This window comes from Ornithodoros turicata, chromosome 3, assembly GCF_037126465.1.
Source record: "Ornithodoros turicata isolate Travis chromosome 3, ASM3712646v1, whole genome shotgun sequence".
Taxonomy (NCBI): domain Eukaryota; kingdom Metazoa; phylum Arthropoda; class Arachnida; order Ixodida; family Argasidae; genus Ornithodoros; species Ornithodoros turicata.
The window spans coordinates 10089099-10112146 of NC_088203.1; the positions used below are offsets into that span (position 1 = coordinate 10089099).

At 45.9% G+C, this 23048-nt stretch overlaps 1 protein-coding gene across 1 annotated transcript in view; it reads left to right on the forward strand.

Moving 5' to 3' along the window:
• Window positions 1–23048, forward strand: part of LOC135388030 (zinc finger protein 14-like) — a 28958-nt gene that overhangs the window by 522 nt on the left and 5388 nt on the right. The window contains exons 2-9 of the mRNA XM_064617309.1: window positions 1788–1959; window positions 7364–7516; window positions 12821–13330; window positions 15508–15627; window positions 15765–16280; window positions 19230–19349; window positions 19498–20019; window positions 22731–22850. Coding sequence (XP_064473379.1) covers window positions 1807–1959; window positions 7364–7516; window positions 12821–13330; window positions 15508–15627; window positions 15765–16280; window positions 19230–19349; window positions 19498–20019; window positions 22731–22850 — 2214 coding nt within the window. The 5' untranslated portion in view covers window positions 1788–1806. The remainder of the gene's footprint in view (window positions 1–1787; window positions 1960–7363; window positions 7517–12820; window positions 13331–15507; window positions 15628–15764; window positions 16281–19229; window positions 19350–19497; window positions 20020–22730; window positions 22851–23048) is intronic.

Here is a 23048-nt window from a genome sequence, read left to right on the forward strand (position 1 = left end):
TTCCAACTGTTGCGGTATGCATACGGTTACGAGAGGAAGTTGTAGAAACACACGATGCTACATCATTCAGCACACAGTGTGACGTCTGTGACGTGTGGCTCAAAGGCTGCGGGTGACGTGCCCAGCGGTGGCACGTGAATTTGTCCCCAATGAGATGCCAGAAAGTTTCAGCCACTATTCTATTAGTTTCTAGCTTCTAGTTTCTAGTTTCAGCCACTATTCTGGGAGCCTCGTAGGCTACCAGCTTTTATTTATTTTTATTTTTTTCATGTCTCTCGAGTCGACATGCCAGGCTGGTATATGTACAATTTCTTCAGAGAACAGTTTTTCCGGGCGCCGTTGCTAAGCAGCGCATTTTGTCGTGCAGGCGTCCCAATGTGTCCCACCCTTTACATCTAACGATAAATATGCATTTGTCCTTTCTATGTTGTTCCAGCCTCATAACATCAGTTTTCCCATGCTTTACATCTAAATTTACTCCAATTATATTTTCATTGCAAAGTACCTTCACATTTCCAAATCAAGGTGCGTGCGATATCGCTAATATTGATAAGTAAGGTAATAATGTTATTTGCGGATAAAACGTTTTCGGTTATTGATGAAATGGTTGATAGAAGAGGGGCTATATTAGCTTCGATGGAGCCTTGACACAAAATACGACCTGCTGCGACGACCACGAAGTAGGACGTCTGTAGGACGAAGTAGGACACTAAAATAGGACACACGTTTGCAGTTAACTTGCTTAAATACTTAGTAAAAAAATCAAATGCGCATGTTTCCACATTTCACAGCTGAGTGCATGTACTGTTGGGGCTGAGGCCTCGCTTAGAGCAGCGTTTCCCAAACTTTTGGCGGTGACGGACCCCCGGAAGCGATGAGAACCAATTCACGCCCCTCCCCCCCCCCCACACACACACAAATATACCGGGATACGTGCTGTGTACACTGCATTGCAGACTGCGTTTAATATGTGCGACAGGGTATAACAAGGAACGAAATAAATGGAATCTCTCAAGATTGATAATACCAAACAGAGGTATCATCTGTAGGGCCACCATCGCTGCAAGAGGTCCGCAGGCTGCCAAATATAAAATGCGCTTAACACAGGAACACTCTCAGTCAGTTCGAACTCGAAGCAAAACGATATGACGCACTGTATTTCCCATGCTAGCCAGTGCATAACCAGCAACCTCGTCAGCTGCTGCGTGCTTTCAATACAGCTTCAGAAACGATTCCGGACTGGTTTCTTCTTCTTGTTTGTATGTGTATGACTCGGACAAACGTGCATTGCAGGACTTTTCTATCAGAAATTAGAAGCTAGCCGTTGAAGCATGCTTGTAGCAATTTTGGAAGTTCTGGATGTTTGGAAATCGGGCAGCATGTACGAGCGCGTGTTTGTGGGGACGAAAATCCTCACTGAAATGTGAGAGACGGTCGCGGACCCCCACGGACACTCTCGCGGACCCCCAGGGGTCCGCGGACCACACTTTGGGAAACACTGGCTTAGAGGATAGAGATTATTCACCTGGTTTGAAGGATTAGTACACTTTTAGAAGTTTCTTTTGGCGCGTACATGGATACCCCACTTGTGCCAATAATCGGTTGGCAATTTAACAAAATCCATATTCCTCCAATTTAACAAAAAGTCATAAAACCCGAAAACACGGGGCCCTAGCCCAGTACTTATATTCCATCTCCGCAGGTAGTGGCGAGTGCGTGTTCTGTTCTTATCTTCACTATCTCAGATTATAGTTAATTAGCATTTCCATCCCTCGTTCTTCCTATAGCTGTCGTCAGGTGATAGCCATGACTGAGGACATAGGCGTCTCGACTATCACAACGGACGTCGCAAGTGAAACTACGAAAGCGACAGCTGATGTGCTGCACGACCCTGCAGGCGGTCACGGATGTTTCGAAAGTAACGATCGACTGATGGAGCACAGCGTTGCCCCTCACGAGGTAGGTTGTTTCTGAGTATAGCACAACAGATATACTACACGCAATGCAATTGAACATAGACTAAAAGCCAGGAGGGGAAAGACGAATAAATAGGATGTGGACTTACAGAATAACCCTGAGAAACGCTGCTGCACAGATGACAAGAAAAAGGGCTACTGGAAATCGCGCCTTTTTTGGCTGGTCTTTACATTCCAGGGAAAAGTAATCTATTTTTTTGCTCTTCAACGCATACACCAATCCGGACACAGTTCTCAAGAACAATAAAGCGGACATGCAGAGCCACCTATGAGTACATTTTCAAGCACATGGAGCAGCACGTCTCTGGGACAGGGGAACAGGCCATGGAACAGGCGTGGTCTAGGAAAAAAATGCCGCATTTCGGGGCACCGTGCACTACATGGTGCACTACGTGCACTAGCTGGAGGACCTGGAGGACGCTGCGGTCGCTTGATCGACAGCGCCACCCGTGGCGATTTCGCGCGATCGGTCTGATACTGACGCCGCATCGGCGCCTTCGCGTATGTAGCTTTGGTGCTTGCGGGTGGTTTCCCGAATTTTATATGTATGCTTTGGAACTTTGGCTATAGTGGCCTCACTATACTTTGGCTTCATTAACCCGTGAGGCTACTTGTGTGGAAGCGGTTTGTAGAAAGGGCATCTACTCCGCAATACGAAACACGTAAAATGTATGCGAGGGGGCAGCTTTTTGCACGTGGAACATTACGTGTCTATGCACAATGTGTAGCGCAGACAAGCGTGTAGTATTTGTGGCCTGTATCTACGTGAAGTGCATATTTTTATCCGGAAGGGACTACCAATTACTGTAGAAGTGGTTTTTTTGGAATTATTTTTCGCGCACTCCTCCAAAATCGCGAATTTAAGTTCCCGCGAATAACTCTGGCCACATGAGGACAAAAATCGTTCGGCGTTCGACGCTGTACCGTGACTACCTTGACCCTTTCTGCTCCATGCAGTGTAGGCAGTTTAAGCAAGCCGCAGAAAATAGTTTTATCCCATCAGGCTAGATATAAGGAAATGAAAATCGATCACCCTACAAACCCTTACTCGTACAAACCCGTTGCACTGTACATACAGTATACCACTATACCACGAAGCCACAACATGCCTTTTCTCGCATTCTCAAAACCAGCTTGTATGATACTACCACACCTCAACCGAACTGTTCAGTGCCCTGAGTGATAATGAATGAGAACTGCTAAAATCAAGTGGCTGACCTGCACACGGCCAGTACTATGGCCTCGTGCAGGGTCCGTAAAGGCCATTGTACAGGGCATTTCCTCCCATGTCTGTGAGGAGAAGAAAGGAACTGACCAAGAATGCCGCCATCCACGTGAACAACGGATGTCTTAGTACTTGCCGAAACATGCCGGAGTGTTGACGGTGGCACGATATGCAAGAGCAAAGTACCCCCGGAAACCTGTGTCACGAATTTAAGTTCTCGCGAATAACTCCTCAAACCAGCTCTGTTCGGAAGCGCGAAAATATTTTCCACGCGGAAAAAATGACCTCTACAGTATTGACTCCACATCGGAGACTAGCTCCGTCCAGTACCTGCGCTATGAGTACGGAAATCGCTGAAGAATTCATATGAATAATACAGTCAACAACAAATTGGAATATACATTATGAAGATAGCAAAAAAAAAAAAAAAATTTTTTTTCGTTTCTTTCTTATGCATATTCCGTTAACGTGATGATGCACTGTGAGGATAAGTTTCTTAGTCAACTTGTTCCCAATCTTGCATCGCTCAAGGCATGCAGGGGATGCCTTTTTAGCCCTTTGTGCCTGCATTGGACGTACGGTCATAGTAATAAAAATCAATCAGTCAATCAAGATTGTTTCAGGATATAAATAAGGCGTGATTTTTGTTGTTGTTGTTGGAAACCGGATATGTAATGATAATCATAACGTTTTATTAGTGCTACCACAGCGGCCTTAGTATAGGTGTACATCAGACACATTGTCGCAAATTGCAACCCAGAAGCAGCCAGCAATATCATGCAAAAGGAAAACACGACATAAATTATGCTAAGGAATACAGAAAAAAAATCGACAAGTGTTAAGAAGAAACAGACAATTGGCTGTTCGACAAACGCGTGATTGCTTTTTCGTGTGTGTGCGTGCGTGGACGAATAGGAAGGAGCGAATAACCACTTGTAAACCGAGATCGCAAGATTAGGCAAGGAGTTGAGTTTGAGTTTGATGATAATAAGATCATAGGGACAGAATGCACCTACATAAAATGATGACGGGTTGCGAAACGCAGCTCAGGGAGGACAAATAATTCCCATATTTCCCTGTGCTCGCATGCAAGCTGTATATTGAAGGAAGACTTCCAAAAGTCAGTCTTTCCCGACACTCCGCAAAATTAGGGTCCGAGTAAAAGAGATAAATACTGTACGACATATAACAGACATTAATTTTAGCCAAGCTCCACCATGTTCATTGGTCATTCATTTGTGCATTTCGCAACTTTTTCACGCCAGCTGCTGTGCTATAAGTCCGCATCGTGATGCTCAACTGATCACTGACAACTATACTAAATGCAAGGAATGAGTTCTAAGTTAGAAACAACAGATTGAGCAGGAAGTTGAATGGATTGCTGTGAAAGCGCTCTCTCAAATATGTGACCGGCGGGACGATACAGCGAGAAGGACGAAAACTTTACCAAGTTGCAAGTTGTCTCTCATTCACACTTACTTGGTTGTCGTGGCAAATTACCACATAGAATTGGTTTCCATTATACCTTCTCCTTTGACTCTCTATGGAGGCAGCTTCAAATTAATCGCTCTTTTCGAACGGCGAGACTAGCACAGCACTGCTAGGCTCTACTGGCTGGTACCAGGGCGTTACGCACCGTTTCCCCTCGAGGGGTCGCTGCCGTCGACAGAAAACTCTAGGGCACGGCGCCCATCTTGCCCTACCTTACCCTAGCCAAGTTATAACGTGTAGGTATCCTCATGAGACCAGGAAAACAAGCAAACAAAAAACACACACCTCTTATGTCTTTGTTGTGCTTCGTCCTCCTCTTCTGTCGTCGACGGAGGAGGAGAACGCGCATGCAGGGCCCCTAGTTACAAGCAAGCGCTGTTATCAATAGGAATGTGCCAGGATTCTAAAAATCGTCATAGCCCCCCTCATGTTTTCTGCATCTCCGCTGGTTGAACACGCGCTCAAAACAAGTCATTCCCCAAGCAGCAAAATGTACTGAAAGTCGGGTGCAATAGGGGTGGACGGGTAGGTGGAAGGCCTTGAACAGACTCGTGAAACGAAGGAACATCGATAAGACACATACCGTCCACCCCTATTGCACTCAACTTTCAGTACATTGTGCTGCTTGGGTCACTTAACTTTGCCACGTGAACATGAGTTGGGCGTGCGGAAAATTCTACGGAATCGTGTTTACTCATGCTGATAACAACGCGTGCTCGTAACAGTGGCTTGCGACAGACACATGGACCTCTACAGGGCGGATCTTATAACACACAAAAAGCGACACGCAACAGGTTCTGTCGCTGTCACCGCTGCCGCGGGTGCGGCTACTCGTTCCATTTGAGAGGCGACAGCAGTTTGCGGCAAAACCGCATTTGCGAGAGAGAAATTCGTAGCTTTCAATTGATTATGTGGCATAACTGTCTCAAATATCATGAAATTTCGATTGAAACGCCGCAGGAAAATAAACACTGAGAGAAATTTACACTACCGTCACTTTGTTATGGTATACAGGGTGTCTTTTTTTCTTTCTTCTTCTTCTTCTTCTTGGATGCACAGTTTTCATTAGAAAAGAGCTATAAGGGCTAAAGACATCCTGTTTTCATTTCTCTCATCTCTGGGCCGCCGGACGTTATTGGTCATCTGTTGCTCAACCGTCCAATGAATAATTACCTAAAAATCGTTACCTTTTTAATTATGAAAGCTAAAAGGTCGTCCCAACGAGAGCATCTGGTCCCTTCGGCTACCACGGGGAAACATCCCATATCATAATCACCTCTTCATTTATAGTTGTTGTTGTTGTTGGTCCCTTCGGTCACCTGATCCGCTTACCGTTTTCAGAACAAAAATCTGTTCGATAGATCGCCTGCATAAAATTAGTGAAAGAACACCTTTTTTATTATTTAGTTCATTACGCATATTCAGAGACGCGTCTTTCCTTGACCCCCCATATGACATGGTGAAGGAGCACATTGCCGCCTCATGCATCGAAGACGAGCTCGAACTTGCGGAAACAGAACGAGAACAAACCATAGCCTCCTGCTCCTATATAGGAGTATATAGAGGCTATATGAACAAACGGGTCGGGCTGCGCTATCCGAACTGCCCTTACCTTGAGTTGCATTTTCTGTCTTTTGTTAACCTCTTTCCAGGACACAAGAGCCGTTAGTGTGCTCCTACACCCTCTCATATTAGGGGTGATGGAGAGACGAAGATGCGCAATGAACAAAATAAAGCAAAACTGGTGTTCCTTCATGATTTTTTTGCGGGCGATGTATCCAACGGATTTTTGTTCTGAAAACGGTAACTGTATCATGCGACCGAAGGGACCCGATATTCTCATTGGGACGACCTGGTAGCTTTTATAATTAAAAAGTGAACGATTTTTAGGTAATTAGTCATTCGTCGTTTAGCCACAGATAGCCAAGAACGTCCGCAGGCCCAGTAATGATAGAAGTGAAAGTAGGATGTCTAGAGCCCTTATAGTTTTTTTATGAAAAAATGTTAGAAAAAATAAAAAGACACCCTGTATGTGCGTGTGTTGGCGCTGCAGTTTTATCTGTTTCCACACAATGTGCAATAGATTTTGGTCACACCCCATAACCATCGATTCAAACTGCTACTTTCCACATTCAAGCTCAAAATTTCATTGTAATAAAGTTGACTTGACACCCACGCTACGTCGTTGCCCCCCCCCCCCCCATATTTATGCTTTATCAGTCGTTCCACTTAGGCGCACCCATGTCTAGCGAATTTGGGCGTGCGGCGGGCAACGGTCTCTGGCGACAAGCGACAAATATCTACGGGGAGTAGATGCAATATTTTGTATCCGCGACAGAGCTTCCATGTCGTGGCACCGCCATCGAATTAGCCGCTTGGCGCGTGTCGCTTGTAGGGTGTTATGCGATCTGCCATTACCGGAAGCTGCAAAAGTATAACGAAGGCGTATACAAGTCTGGTTTCCGACTTTTGTTAGTCCTGGCCTGATGAGGATGCCCGCAAGGCCTCGAAACGTTACAAGTAAATTTTGTTACCTGTTGTGACAAGCTTGCCTTTTATTTTTTATTTTTTAAGTTTTATGCAGTTCCACAACGTGACCCTCAATAACTTCGCTCATGATCATGGTTGCCTCGTAACGTTAGTTATCGTTACCAAAAACTATTCCTTGCAGACATCTAGGACACCTCTTGTGGTATCCAGTGCGAGTGCTGCTGATAACGAGCCAGATGATGCATTACAGTTGTTTGGAAACAATTGCATTGTTTGCGGCGTTGTCTTCAAATCCTGGACTCAACTCCGGAGGCACATGACATCACACGACCCGGTAAGCTTCTCAGGTGTAAATGCAGTTGTATTTGGGGACATGTGAGCTGCGCAGGAAAGGTTCGTATTAGGTCCGCCGTATTCACCGCAAAGGTTGGTCCTCACTGATGAGTTTTGACGCACAGGCATCTGTTCCGTTAGCATGTATCCGTCAGTTACCATGACAACGAGCTAACGGAGAGCTCCCACGCACGGACGTATACAAGAGTTCGCGACGGCTCAACTGTTCCGGACAGCAGCGCGTTAGACCAACACCTCCTATAGACACAGAAGGCCTGGCCACTGCCTCCCTTCCCACCTTCGCTATTTGAACATATATAATCAGAATTCGTCTGCTACTGCGAATAGCCGTTCTGCGAATTCAAGAATTCGCAAAAGGTTGCAGCTAACTTGGAATCTGTAGACCTGTCTGAGTCTGCAGGCAGAAAGTGCAACACCCTTTTCTGGAAATTGGACCGTTTTGTGCATTGTTTTGAACTTTTTCCGTTTAGTATGGGGGAACGCTCAATCACTGTTCGCACACGGTGGTGATTCTTATCCATGGTTATGATCAAGGAGGATATACAGGGTGTCTTTATTTTAGGCGATACAGATTTTTCATTAAAAAAAAACTTTAAGGGCTATAGACATGCTGTTTTCACTTCTATCATCTCTGGGCGGGCGCACATTCTTGGCCCTATGTTGCTAGACCGCCGAATGAGTAATTACCTAAAATCGGTAATTAACTTTTTAATTAAAAAAGATATTAACATTGGGAGTGAAGGAAAGACGCATCTCCAAACATGCACAATGAACAACAACAAAAAAGAGGTGTTCCTTCACGAATTTTTTTGCGGCAGATCTACCGAACGGATTTTTGTTCTGAAAAAGGCTACGATATTAAGTCACCGAAAGGAACAGGTGGACAACTTCGTAGCTTTTATAATGAAAAAGTTAGTTAACGATTTTTTAGGTAATTAGTCATTTGACCGTCGAGCAACATATGGCCAAGAACGTCCGCCGGCCCAGAGATGATAGAAGTGAAAACAGCATGCCTATAGCCCTTATAGTTTTTTAATTAAAAATCTGTATCGCCACAAAAAAAAGACACACTGTATATATGGTTGCTGAAGTGGCGGCAGCCTATGCCCCTTTGTAAGCAGCTGTGAAGCCAGAGGCAGCTCTCTTTCTTGTGCTTTAGAATTCGAGACGAATGATCGATTGCGTTATCAAGGTGTGTGCATTATACACCGTCCACTCACCTGTTAATTAGTCAGTGGAGATCAGGGCTTGCCGTCCGCCCTTAGAGCCCAAGGTATCCGGGCGGCCGGCAACTAGCCAAACAGCTCAGGCTCTACAGCGGAGGCAAGCCTGCATTGTTCCGGACCATTCCGGTGCTGTGGCTTTTTTTGTGCTTCCTGGGGGTGCTTTGTGCATCCGTACCGGCATTACAGGAGCCAACCATGGACGCAGTCCGGCAGCACGGCTCTACATTTTGCCCCTGGTAAGATGGCGTCGTGTTGGTTTCACTTAGAGGGCGCCCCTTCCACTCCAGCAGTATGTATGCATATATCCTCTTTGTTTATGACCGCTGAAAGCTCGTTTGTGATTGGCTACCGCCGTTGAAAACACGTTCCTGGTTGTCTACCTATTAGTTGTTACGTCGCGTCGACGAGCACCTATCTAGGTGGTGGTGGTGGTGGTGGTGACAGGGCTTGCCGTTGTCGGCCTCACGTATGTGGGCAACGTCACGACTGACGCCCTGGGGGCCTAGGCCTATCTAGGTGGCCTTGGTTCGACACAGCTAGGAGACCAATCAGAGCGGCGAACCTAACGCATGCGCAGTCTCTGCGTGGTAACTCAGGAGCAGTGGATGCTGCAAGAGTAGCGCCGCCGAAGAATATGGGCCACAAGGGGCCAGTCGATTGTGTTCATATAGGCGGCAAGAAATCTAGCGAAAGCATCGCTGAAAGTTACCGTTTCCGGATATTCCATATCTAGGCACCGCAGCACGTTAACAAAACGCTTTTGAAACAACGATGTTCAATCGTAGTGCCTTCGCTCTGCCTTCGTCTGTGCTGTATGGGCATGCACTGAACCGACGTGGGTGCGCCTCGTCGACCGCATGTGTCAACTACACGTGCTCCGACGGAGTCCGTGGCAGCAAACACATGTCGACGCATCGCGCTGCGTTGAGCTCTGACGGATGCCTGTGCATCGAAACGCACCAGTGAGGCTTTAAGCCTTTACCACCAAGGAAAAGTAAGAAGAAGTAGGGAACTCAGCCCGCAAACGACGGCACTATAATTGCACAAATCAATTGCGCTCTGGCGCTCGCGTTCCCTGGGAGCCAGAGCCGTGTATTAAAAGGGAGTATTGGGAGGAGCGTACAAAAGAGGATCGACCTGTCAATCACAGTTGGGCAACTCCTCATTGGTGAGCTTATTACCACGGGGGCCGCCATGACACCCGACTACCACGAAAGCGTACCACGAAAGCATGACGAAAGCGTGCAATCGGGCCTTTTCTATTCTAAGTAGTCATTTTTCTTATTACCGTAATTTCACGCGTATAAGTCGCACCGCAGATAAGCCGCAGGACTCGTTTTTAGGAACGTTTTGAAAAGTTTCTGGCAGATAAGCCAAGGGCAATACGACGCGACTGATTTGTGCTACAAGGGAGACCATAGAGAAGGCCATAAACCCTGTGGTCCATACTCCGGAGTTGGCACGGTGTATAAGAAGGAGTTCAGTTCTAGTGTTCTACCCAGATCGGATTGTGCCCTTGTTGCGTGTTTTTCATGAATCACTGGGTCAGTGGTCTTCCAGAAGACACCAGGAAGGTCAATCTACTTGAATGTGGACGCGCCCTAGGTACTGTTCGTGCATCGGCAGGGCGGTGCTGTCCCAGAGACACTGTCGGTTCTTTTGTTAGAACTGGTGTATGGGGAAGATACCAAGGAAAAATAGTGATCAGATAAGCCGAACCGGCGGATAAGCCGAAGAGCGCCCGTTAGAAAAAAAATCGCGCATAAGCCGCGGCTAATACGCGTGAAGTTACGGTATTTACGGGTACGACTTGTGTAACACGAAATTCAGCGTCAGCTGTGCGTGTGGTGAAGTCTACGACGACGAGAACCTTGCGCGTGCGGTAATGCGCTCTGCATACGCGATATAGCCGTGGATGCGCCGTCAAGCGAAGCGAGAAGTAGCACAGAGCCACCAGAGCCCTGTGGGAAGCTGCACGGCACAGCTGACGTTGTAAAACTGGCGTGCTTTGGTTTCTATCTCACTTTCCATTGATAGCGGTGGTAAATTAGCGGCATTTTGCTCCTTACTCCTGGCGCTGAGCGCACATGCGATAAATGTTTTTTGCGGACATGCGCGAATGCTGACGACGCCGACGCGATCTCGGGGGAAGTCTCCACCCAAGCAGCACAAAATATTGGACCCATATTGGCTGGTCATTGGTGATACGGGTCCAATATGGGACCCGTTTCGCCAAGATTTTCCCCATATTGGCTGAAAATGGGCAATATGGGCCCCATATTGCCCACTTTGAGCCAATATTGGGAAAATCTTGGGAATATGGGCCCCATATTGCACGCGTACACCCCATATTGGCTGAACAGGGTACGTAGCCGTGTTGCACAAATGCCGAAGCAGCACGGCAAGATTGAACGTTGAAGCGTGTGAAATACCCTATTCACTACATCGTTACATTCAACAACTTCCCGCAGATGATACACATTGTTCGAAACAGTCAACGTACTTTGCATTCCCAACGTAAAGTTCGCTAGAGTTCGACACCTCAACATTCCACGTCTTGAAAGTCGCCGCCATCTTCCTTCGCGATGTCAATGCCAATCGGTCGAGCCGACTGTGAGCAAGCGAGTTGTTTGAGCGTAATCACGCGTCCTACAACTAATGCGCATGCGCGACAGCCCGAACGGACGTTTCATAGGGCTAAAATGTCGCTGGGTGATGTAATGGTAACGAAATTGCGGCAGGTCAAGTAAAAAACACAATGTTTGATAAGAAGGGATGGCTATTCTGTAAAGTTAGGTGATTTCAAGTTGCTGCAAGCAGTGTAAATTGCTCTGGCGTGTGTTCGTCACCGCCACGAAAGTGTTTCGCTGCTTTGTATTCTCGGAGCGGGTGTGGAAACTGTTAGTCCACAGAATATTGCGATCCCAATGAAGGCTTCTGAGGGATCTTAGGCATTGGCAGTTCTGTGGGACTGCTTGTGATCTTCAGCGCGGGCGTAGCACCTGTTCTTCGTTTTTTTTGTGTGTTTGGGCAATGCCGTGTTTCTTTCCTTTTTTTCGTTTTTTTTTTTGCAGTGATGTGAACGTGGATCAATTAGATCCGCAGAAATAAAAAAGCAAAAATCATACAAAAGCAGTGAATATTATACAGCATAATGCTTTATTATTACACGGGCTCCTCGTAGGTGTTATCACAGAAATATTGGCAATATTGGCGCAAAATGGGCTTGCCAATATGGGCAGCCCATATTGGTCCAATATGGAGCCTGGTTGCACTCCCCATATTGGTCCAATATTGGCCGCCCATATTGGTCCAATATTGGCCGCCCATATTGGGCCAATATTGGCAATCTTGGCAGCCCATATGGGTCCAATATTGGACCAATATTGGCGTGCTGCTTGGGCACATGTTTCACGACGTTAAGGGGCACTCCAAACCGTATTCTGCAGCGCCATTTGTGGTCGTGTAGCCGAATGTTTTTATAAGCATGTATCACCTACACTGCGGTTCGAAAAAGTCGCGCCGCAAGGATATCCACAAAAGAGATGTCGTTTCTGGTCGGGAAGCATGGAAGATGTCGGGAAGCATGGAACACGGCGGACGCGACCGCCTAGTAAGGGCGCTCTACACTAGAGGAAAGCAGTTGGTGCTGCGGTCTCCAGACGAAAATTTAGTGCAACAGGCCCATAGAGCTAACGCCGCAAAAACTATAAACTATTCGCTCAGAGATCGAACAGTTGCGGCACCCTGCGGAGAAACGATGAACTACCGTGGTGTGGGCGCGTCGTCTGCTTTTACACTTCTATTCAGCGTTTGGTGCTGTAGGTGGAGCATGGGGGAACCGAGCAGTATCGTACGATCGTTTAAAATTGTGGTGTTCCGGTGAATATACACTAGAATTACGTAAACGAACCATGAACTCCGAACATCGGCGCACGTGTTATCCACACTAGAAAGGTGTCAGTTTCGCCACCTATTGGTCGATTTCTCAGCGAATACATGGGTAATCCCATTATCGGTGATGCATTTGCTGATTGGGCCTCATCTTATCCCCGCAGGTCCCCAACGATACGAAATGGTTCAGTCGCTGTCGCTTGGCGAACGGCACCGTTCGGTGTCGTATCTGCGGCAAGATCCAAAGAAGCATGCTCCGTCTTCGCCGCCACTACTCCAGCCACGTGAATGCTCAGATCTTCAGTTGTCCAAAGTGTCCTGGCACCTACAAGACAAGCCGAGATTCCGTTGGACACTTCAGGAGAGCACACGTTCCGACATATAAATGCAGTCAGTGCAACTTCGCGACTGCCTACTACAGGGTTTTGCGTTGTCACGAATTGAAACATGCCGGAATTACCCCTAAAGAACGCTGTGAAGCTTGCTTCAAGTTCTTCGAAAAGAATGTACTTTTACGTCACTATTACCAACATACGGGCGAAAAACCCTATCAGTGCCAGCAGTGCGACTCCGGCTTTGTGACTGCCTGGAAGCTAAAGCGCCATGTCCTCAAAGTACATGGGAGCGAAAAACGTGCATCTGACCATACAGGACCCAAGAGACGTCGAATACAGGCCAGTATAATGATGTGGTACACGTGCTATACGGGGTGTTCATTTTTATCCTATAGAAAATTTTGATTAGAAAAAAAAGCTACGAGAGCAGCACACATATGTCGTTTTTGCGGTAGTTACTTGCCACGAATGCTTCAGTATTGGCATGCGGGATAATGAACCTGTAGATAAGATCTCGGCAGATATAGCGCACCTATCGTCAGCGGACCACCCGGGGCTCATTATCTCATTCCCCACATCACCACGAGCAATGGTGTAGAGTATCGTCTCTGGCGATGAAACTGTCCATTCACAATAATAAAAGTTGCTATTGGCTCTGTCGATCTACACTGGACCGGAACTGTCTGCTACACTGCTGCTACACTGGGCTTATCTGGGCCGGAAAGCGGTTTGTCTGGCCAGGATGTCGGTTCCTACTCCAGTCAGTTCCATTGCTCCAGGTCATGTGACCTTTTGACGTGAAATGACCGCTCTGCTACCTGCGTCCACGACTGCCGCGGCTATTCTTTTGGTTGAGACGCATATCAAAATTTGGGGACGGATATTTTAACGCACGTGCGTGTTACAGAAATTGTTAGTTTTGGAATGGCTTCCAACGATTCCGCGATCTCACTTTTTCCCCGAAATCAGCTAATTATAATTAATTAATGAATTTTAGGTGGTTAGTCGTCTCGTGGTTGCATAATGTATTGGAGAGGATATCCGCCTGGCCGTATAACTAAATTTCAAAAACGAGTTGAGTTTGTGTTTGAATATATATACACATATAAAAAAGGGAAGATATTGAATTCGTCACAAGAAGAATTCTGCTACTCCCATAAAGATCCCCTATTTGAATAAGCCCCATCAACCCCACAAAAAAGAAATATGAAAAGATAACAAAAACATCCCCCTCCCGCTCTCCGGACTGTATGTGCACATACGTAGCTGTATCCCATGGAAGTGACACACACACACACACACACACATATACATACATTGGATGGTGATGGGATGGGCGATTCACCGCCACCCATGAAAGTGAAATGACATTGCGAGATTGATATCTGCAATGCTCTCGTAGCTTTTTAATAAAAATTATTCAAAGTATAAAAATAAACGCCTTCTATGTATTTTGCAGTCACAAGTAACCTAACCTAAGTAACCTAACAATAGTACCTTGACATTTTGGAATGCAACTACAATAACTTAGTTACTTTTCCTACATATCTAAAAATGTGGAATAAAAATTAATGTACTAAAAATCGTTTTAGCGATTGTAGTGTCCCAGCATTACAAGCATGTGTAATGAACAGGGGTTTAATATGAGCCTCTAGACGGGAATACACCTGTCTTAAGGAAGCTTTACGAACGATCTAATTAACGATGTGTAACATTATGTCTACGCCGTGTTCTTTCTTCTCGGGCCACTAACTATTGAGCGCCCCCTCACAGCACCACCTCGCACAAAATTTGCGTAAATATTTAGACCATTAGTACAGGAGCACACTTGAGCGTTACAAGAAAGTTACTGTAGCGTTTGCATGAATAATAGTTATTATCAAGGTAAATTGCATGTAAGCAAGTGCAGAAAAAAGAAAACTGAATACCGTTTCGAGCACTAGATTTACCAGACTGGCATTGTAAGCGCTGTGTGTGGGCAATGTTTATAGCCTAATTTACAGCCGCTGGTAGATCCAGTTGAGAGCCTCCGAGATACCGGCATGCGTACTATCCGATCACACTTGTACATCGGCATACAATAAGTATGCACTAGAAAAACAATACGAAGAGCAACTAAAAATTCCATAATCAATCAGTACAGGGGTCAGTGACTTGTGAAAAGAATAATTGCAGCATAAATATAGAACAACAAAATAAAAATGAAGTACCTACTCATATAGCAATAGGAGACAAGCAAAAAGACGTGAATGTCTCGAATCGAACTGCGGACTTTCCGTGGCAAAGTCCGACACTTCATCTCTCGACAAACAGCGCAGAGGGCGCGGGCCGCCTTAAACTCGCGAGGTCAACTATGCACAATGGGATTATTTCGGGAGTCGGAGGCGAAAGGCGTGATAAAGACGGCGGGCGTGGCGCCATCTAGAATCGGGAAAATCGTGAATCGGGGTTGCTCCCCGACTGTTATGACCTCTTCAGACTATCTACAATGGAAATGCTGCATCCTTACTTTACAGGCACACAGAGATGCTGTTGGTGATGACGGTCTACCAGGATTGGGTAATCGATGCGTCGTCTGTGGCGAGACATTCGCCCTGTGGAATTTACTGCGGGCGCACATGGCAACACACGATCCGGTACGTTCTGCTGTCGATACCTTTCAAACAATAACCATAGGATAACCCCGAATCAAAATGTCCTGAGAATATAGCGGGCGGCCTGATTGCCGATGGGTTTCTGGAGAACAACTTAATGGGCGTTCCTACCTATGCAGGCTCCCGAGGATTCCAGGTTGTTGAACAATTGCCGCTTGGCGGACGGCACCTTCCAGTGCCTTGTCTGCGGCAAATTTGAAGCAGACTGGGCCCATCTTCGCAGCCATTACAGCTGTCACACAAATGTTCGCATCTTCACTTGTCCAAAGTGTCCACGTGCTCAGAAGACAAGCCACCATTTCATCGCGCACTACAGGAGGACCCATACTACATTGAACCAGACTTATAAATGTAGTCAGTGCAAATACACGACTATCTACGGGACAGCTTTTCGCAACCATGAATCAATGCATGGCGGTACAAACAAAGAACGATGTGAAGCTTGCTTCAAATTCCTCTCAAAGAGCACGCTGATATTTCACTATTACCGACATACGGGTGAGAAACCGTATGCGTGCATACAGTGCAGCTCCGGCTTTGCCTCCACCTCGGGGCTAAGGCGCCATATCCGTCGCGTGCATGGGAACGAGAAAAGTGCTTCCCGTCATACAGGACTCAAGATACGTCGAGCACAGGTGAGACTTGCAAGTAATTACGTTGTACACGTGCTATGAATTCTGTATTTTGTCCGTGCGGGCACACAACTACATTATCAGTGTGTGGTAGATGTGTGTGGTAGCCCACACTACCAATACCTTCCCGAACCGTACTCTCCGGATCCCTAGATGGGTAGAAATCCAGCGAACCGGTAGAGATGTAGGAAGGGAGTTGCCTCAGGACAGAAGCCGCCGATATTTCGAACAGAGACTGTTCTTCTTCTGGGCGAGAAAGAGAGGACGGGTTGCTTACCTCCTGAGGCCATCGGATCGTCAGTAGCGAACGTAGATGGGTAGAAATCCAGCGAACCGGTAGAGATGTAGGAAGGGAGTTGCCTCAGGACAGAAGCCGCCGATATTTCGAACAGAGACTGTTCTTCTTCTGGGCCGAGAAAGAGAGGACGGGTTGCTTACCTCCTGAGGCCATCGGATCGTCAGTAGCGAACGTAGATGGGTAGAAATCCAGCGAACCGGTAGAGATGTAGGAAGGGAGTTGCCTCAGGACAGAAGCCGCCGATATTTCGAACAGAGACTGTTCTTCTTCTTCTCCGGATCCCTGTACGAGCTAGTATCTCGCACCTCTCTCTCTCACGCAAAATTGCTTGGTCCCTGGCCACATCCAGCCCACTAACGTTCTGCCCTCAAAGAAGGTCTCTTCACCTTTCTGGATACCATAGGACTCCGGTCCATATGGTGAAGGAGCCGATTACTTCATCTCCGCATCACCACCAGCAATGGTGTAGAGTATCGCCCCTTGCGATGAAACTCACAAGTCATCAACTCGTATCTGAATATAGTCCAATTGCCGGGAGTAGACATCTTTACTAGTTTCAACCGCACCGGCTTTCAACGAACATAACAAAATACAGTTAACGTTTCGGGTCCCATTCGGGACCCATCATCAGAATGACGCTGTCCTGGTCGTCACCGGGTGTTTACGTAGAAGAGGAGCGTAGCATTCTGGGAGGGGGCCTGGTTGTCGATTGATAGCTTCTTTTGTTTTCTTTATGTGCCATGACTCCAAATGGGGGGTGAGGAGACAGCTGGAGTCATGGCACATAAAGAAAACAAAAGAAGCTATCAATTGACAACCAGGCCCCCTCCCAGAATGCTACGCTCCTCTTCTACGTAAATACCCGGTGACGACAAGGACAGCGTCATTCTGATGATGGGTCCCGAATGGGACCCGAAACGTTAACTGTATTTTGTTATGTTCGTTGAAAGCCGGTGCGGTTGAAACTAGTAAAGATCAACTCGTAATACTCTTTTGTTTTTGCTTTTTCGTTTCTTTTTCTCTTCTCCTTCTTTTTTTTTTTTTTCAGGAGATTCGCACGAACGTCTCGTTAGTGTTCACCTATAGACATACTACAAAAGTTAGTAGTACTACTAAAACACTAAACACTAAAACTACTTACTACAAAAAAAAGTATACCAGTTAAAATACAATCCCGCCTTGTGGTTGGCGTCCCATTGCTAGGCGACGCAGCAACGCCGGACCCAAGATGGCGACCTCGCTCGCCGGTGTGACTCAGTGTCGCTACTCTGTCTCCCTATTTAGTGACTCTAGGGAAAATGGGAAAGATGTCTTCTCCCTCCTTCGTGTTTTCTCGAAGGTCAAAGCGGTCGAATGATATGTCACGTGGTCCTCCGTTAACGGAGTGCAAACAGTGAGCCCCCCCTGACGACGCGAAGGGCGACAACGTTGCCTGACGAGAGCCGGGAGCCCCGTCGGAGCCTACCCTGACGTCACAGTTCTCAGAAATAAAATTTTATTTTCTTTAGCTTTCTCATCACGTAGATCCAAAATATCTTGCAGTGACACAAGAAGATTTCAGTAACATAATTTTGGTAGGATTCTGAAGACACGAGATTTAGTCAGTCACGGTACTTCAAGGGACTGTACTACAGGACTTGCCCTAATTAACTTGTTTCTTCCTTCTTTTTTCTGTCTCGGTAAATTAACTTTGGTATTGAAGTATTGCTTCTTTCTGCTCAAACGACTCGCATATACAGGGTGTCTTGTTTTAGGCGATAGAGATTTTTCATTAAAAAACTATAAGGGCTATAGACATGCCGTTTTCACTTCTATCATCTCTGGGCCGGAGGGCGTTCTTGGCCTAATGTTTCTCGACCGCCAAATGACTAATTACCTAAAAATCATTAACTTTTTAATAATAGCTTACGAAGCTACGAAGTTGTCGCTATAAGAACATCTGTTCCTTTCGGTGACCTGATATCGTAGCCGTTTTCAGAACAAAAATCCGTTCGGTAGATCGTCCGCAAAAAAATCGTGAAGGAACACAATTTTTTTCTTTATTTTGTTCAATGCGCATCTTCGGAGACCCGTGTTTTCCTTCACCCCCAATGTGAGAGGGGGAAAGAGCACACTGTCGCCTCTTGTATCCTGGAAAAAGACTAACAGAAAATGCAGCCCAAGATAAGGGCAGTTCCGATAGCATCGCACGATACATGTGTTTTTGTTTTCTTTCCGCAAGTTAAAGCTCATCTTCGACGCATGAGGCTCCTTCACCGTCTCACGCTGGGGGTGAAAGAAAGACGCGTCTCGGAAGATGCACAATGAAAAATAAAGAAAAAAATGGCGTTCCTTCACGAATTTTTTGCGGTCGATCTACCGAACGGATTTTTGTTCTGAAAACGGCTATGATATCAGGTCACCGAAAGGAACAGATGTCCTTATAGGGACAACTTCGTAGCTTTTATAATTAAAAAGATAATTTACGATTTTTAGGTAATTAGTGATTTGACGGTTGAGTAACATATGGCCAAGAACGTCCGCCGGCCCAGAGATGATAGAAGTGAAAACAGCATGTCTATAGTCTTTTTTATGAAAAATCTGTATTGCCTAAATAAAGACACCCTGCATAGAGGCATAGAGTGGATTGTAATCGGCGCGTTTTTGTATTACAGGTACGTAGAGATGCCTTTGCAGACGTCGGTCTACCTGGCTTGAATAATCAGTGCATAGTCTGTGACGAAAAGTTTCCCCTGTGGAATTTACTGCGGGTGCACATGAAAACACACAATCCTGTACGTGCTACTGTCACTACCTTCCAAAGAGCAACTATAGAGTTAGCACATTTAGAATTTGATTAATAATGCCCCACAAATAAATCGAGTGGTGTAATTGTCGGTGGATTGACACACGACAACTTAATGGGCTTTCATATCCCTGCAGGTTCCCCATGACTCGAGATTGTTGAACGATTGCCGCTTGCCGGACGGGACCATCCAGTGCCTCGTCTGCGGTAAAATCCAAGGGAGCATGGCCAGTCTTCGTATCCATTATGCGAGTCACACAAATGATCCCATCTTCAAGTGTCCAAAGTGTCCGCTTGCTCTGAAGACAAGCTGGAGATTTCTCACGCACTTCAGGACAGCACACACTACGCTGGCCCGGGTTTATAAATGTAACCAGTGCGACTTCAAGACTATCTACGGCCGTCATCAGTTACGTATTCATCAGTTAAAGCATTCCCGAATTCCCCAAACAGAGCGGTGTGAAGTCTGCTTCAAGCTCTTCGCAAAGCACACACTTGTACTTCACTATTACCAGCATACGGACGAAAAACCGCATGCATGCAAGCAGTGCAGTTCCCGCTTCGTCTTGGCCTCGCAGCTGAAAAACCATGTCACACATGTGCATGAGAGTAGGACACTTGCTTCTCACAATGGGAAACCCAAAAGGCGTGCACCACAGGTGAGGTCCATCTGTAAAGCTGTTGCTCGGAGCGTTGAGCTCTCTCTCTCTGTTTATTTCTCTCTCTCTCTCTTGTCTAGGTTTCGAAGGATACATGTATATGTTGCAAGGACCAAATTTAGATTCACTTGCACTTAGGCGCCAAGTAAATAAACTAAAACTGAGTGTCCGTCCATTTAATCGAACGTCGTTTGGTCGAATGCCGCTTGATCAAACTCCGTTTGATCGACACCATTTGTTCGAAAGACGTTTGTTGGAAAGGAGTTCAAAGCTCCGTGGAGTGCATCGTACGCCCCTGTATTTCAGTAACTTTTTATTCGAGCATACGGTGCAAGCAATCAGTGCCCTCTGCTTTTTTTATTTATTTGTTTGCTTTGTTCAGCCGAAGAGGGGAGGCCACTCATTATTTTAATACCTTTGTCATTTACGAACAACACAGCTGAACAGAACAGTGGGAACAATCCGACGAACTACACATATTGAAGAAAGTGGCCTCACGTTGGGAGCAGCCGACAGTCTGTCTTCTTCTAGGCACCCTTCTCATTGCTGGCGGCAAATTTAAAGGAAAAGTTCTGAAATGGGATATCCATATGTGTGCGAAAGCCACTCGAGGTCTGTGGATACCAAGAACGAAATTTCGCCATGTTACAACAAAACACATTAAATTAACAACATATAAAGCATTAGCCCCGAGTGGCTCGGGACTAACATCTCCATTTTTTATTTTAGAAAATCAATCAATCAAAACATTAGTTCCACCTTATTTAGAGTATGCATCTGCAGTATTGGATCTCTGCACATCCACGCTATCCGAGAAAAAACAAAGAAAGAAGACAAAATGCAAAGGTCTGCTGCGCGGCTTATCTTGTCTAGGCTAGAGTCTAGTCTAGGCTTCGAAGGACTTATTCGGTTAATATTTGTAGCGACAAACAAATTTAGGTTCACTTGCACAAAGATGCAATGTAAATACACTAAAACTGAATAGTCAGTTAAATACAAACATTCCATTATAAATACATTCCGTCTGCAAAATGTTCTAGTGTGAGAACTCAGCGCCAACGAAATATAACATTTGGACTCCGCGCTATGTCCAGAAAGTCAGATAAGGTAAGATAACATAATATGAAGAAGTCACCAGATGCAGTCCACAAAGGGACAAAAGGGAAGAATTGGCGTTCGTCGGAACCTCCTTCTTTCTTTCCTTCTTTTTCTGTAGCTGAGTTGACGTTGGCAACCCAAACATGACGTGCGATCCCTGCATCTATATAGTCAAGGAGGTCCTACGTGTTTATGGGACTTCACAATCCTGTGGAGGAGAGTTATTTCTACTAAGGGTAATGGTTACAGTTTCCTCCAGGCTGAGACCCGTATGTTCGCGTGGCGCCATCTACACGCGAAAAAATCGTGAATCAGATGCCGCCTCACTTGTATCCCCTCTTAAGTAGTCCCCACTTATGTAGTGGTGACAATTACGATAGATAAGAATAAACGGTGGCAAAATTTTAGGCGTGCGCCACAATACCTTCTTCAGAATGTTTTTCTTTGATTTAGAAACACTTCCCGTTAATCTTCTTCCAACATTAAACAAACTAGCCTCAAACGTATGTGCCACAACAAAAATGGCCGCCACCGGATCGCCGAGACCGCGAAGTTGTCACAGGCTGCTAACGAGAGTAATGACATGTTTCTTTCTTTTTTTTCACTGTGTCACGCTGTACTTAAATAACATAAACACGCTGTTGAATAAAATAAAATAAACACGCTGTGCCACAAAGCCTGCCGTCGACGCTACACACTTCGTCAGCCGAAGAGAAGTGAAGTGAGTTTGGGGAACTCACTAAATCCTTAGTGCACTTTCTGCCGAGTGTCACTAAAAGGTGTCGTGTGACAGCAGACGAATGACACTAAGTGCAAGTGTCATTCGCTGAAAGTGACACTAATACTCCTGTCACACGGGATGATTGTGTCATTTTCATGTAGTGCACTCCAACCAGCGAATGTCACTTTCACTACGTGGTGATGGCAATTACGATAGATAAGAACAAACGGCGGCAATATTTCCAGGCGTGCGCCACAATACCTTCATCAGAATGTTTTCTTTGATTTAGAAACACTTCCTGTTAATTTTCTTCCAATATTAAACAAATTGGCCTCAAACATGTGCCACAACAAAAATGGCCGCCGCTGAATTGCTGAGACAGCGAGTTGTCACAGGCTGTTAACGAGAGTAATGACATGTTTTTTTGTTGTGTTTTTTTTGCACCGTCTCGCACTGTACTTAAATAAAACAACCACGCTGTTGAAAATACTTGTTTAAAAATATTGTGGTGTCGGGACCCCTGGCATTTTCTCAACCTTATCATTTTTGCCTGTGCCACAAAGCCTGCCGTCGAGGCTACACACTGTGTCCGCTGAAGAGAAGTGAAATGAGTTTGGGGAACTCACTAAATCGTTAGTGCACTTTCTGCCAAGTGTCACTAAAAGATGTCGTGTGACAGCATAGGAATGACACTAAGTGCAAGTGTCACTCGCTGAAAGTGACACTAAATTAGTCCGTCTGACTGTAGTAATAATTAGTCCGTCTTACAGGGGTATAAGCTGTTAGTCCACAGTGTCAACGTACTGCCTTTCGGTTGATTTATCGGAAGAATCGCATAGAGTACTTCATTGCAGGGGATTTACATTGAAAATGGTCAATCCTTGCTTTACAGGTACAGAAAGAGGCTCTTCCATTAACCGGTCTACCCAGCCTGGATAATCGATGTGTCGTCTGCGGGAAGACGTTCCTCCTGTGGCATTTGCTGCGGACACACATGACAGTGCACGATCCTGTAGGTCCATACCTCAACATTCTTCCACTGTAGAACTGTATAAGACTTAGATGGGGTAGAAATCCAGCGAACCGGTAGAGATGTAGGAAGGGAGTTGGCTCAGGACAGAAGCTGCCGATATTTTGAACAGGGACTGTTCTTCTTCTGGGCCCAGAAGAAGAACAGTCTCTGTTCGAAATATCGGCGGCTTCTGTCCTG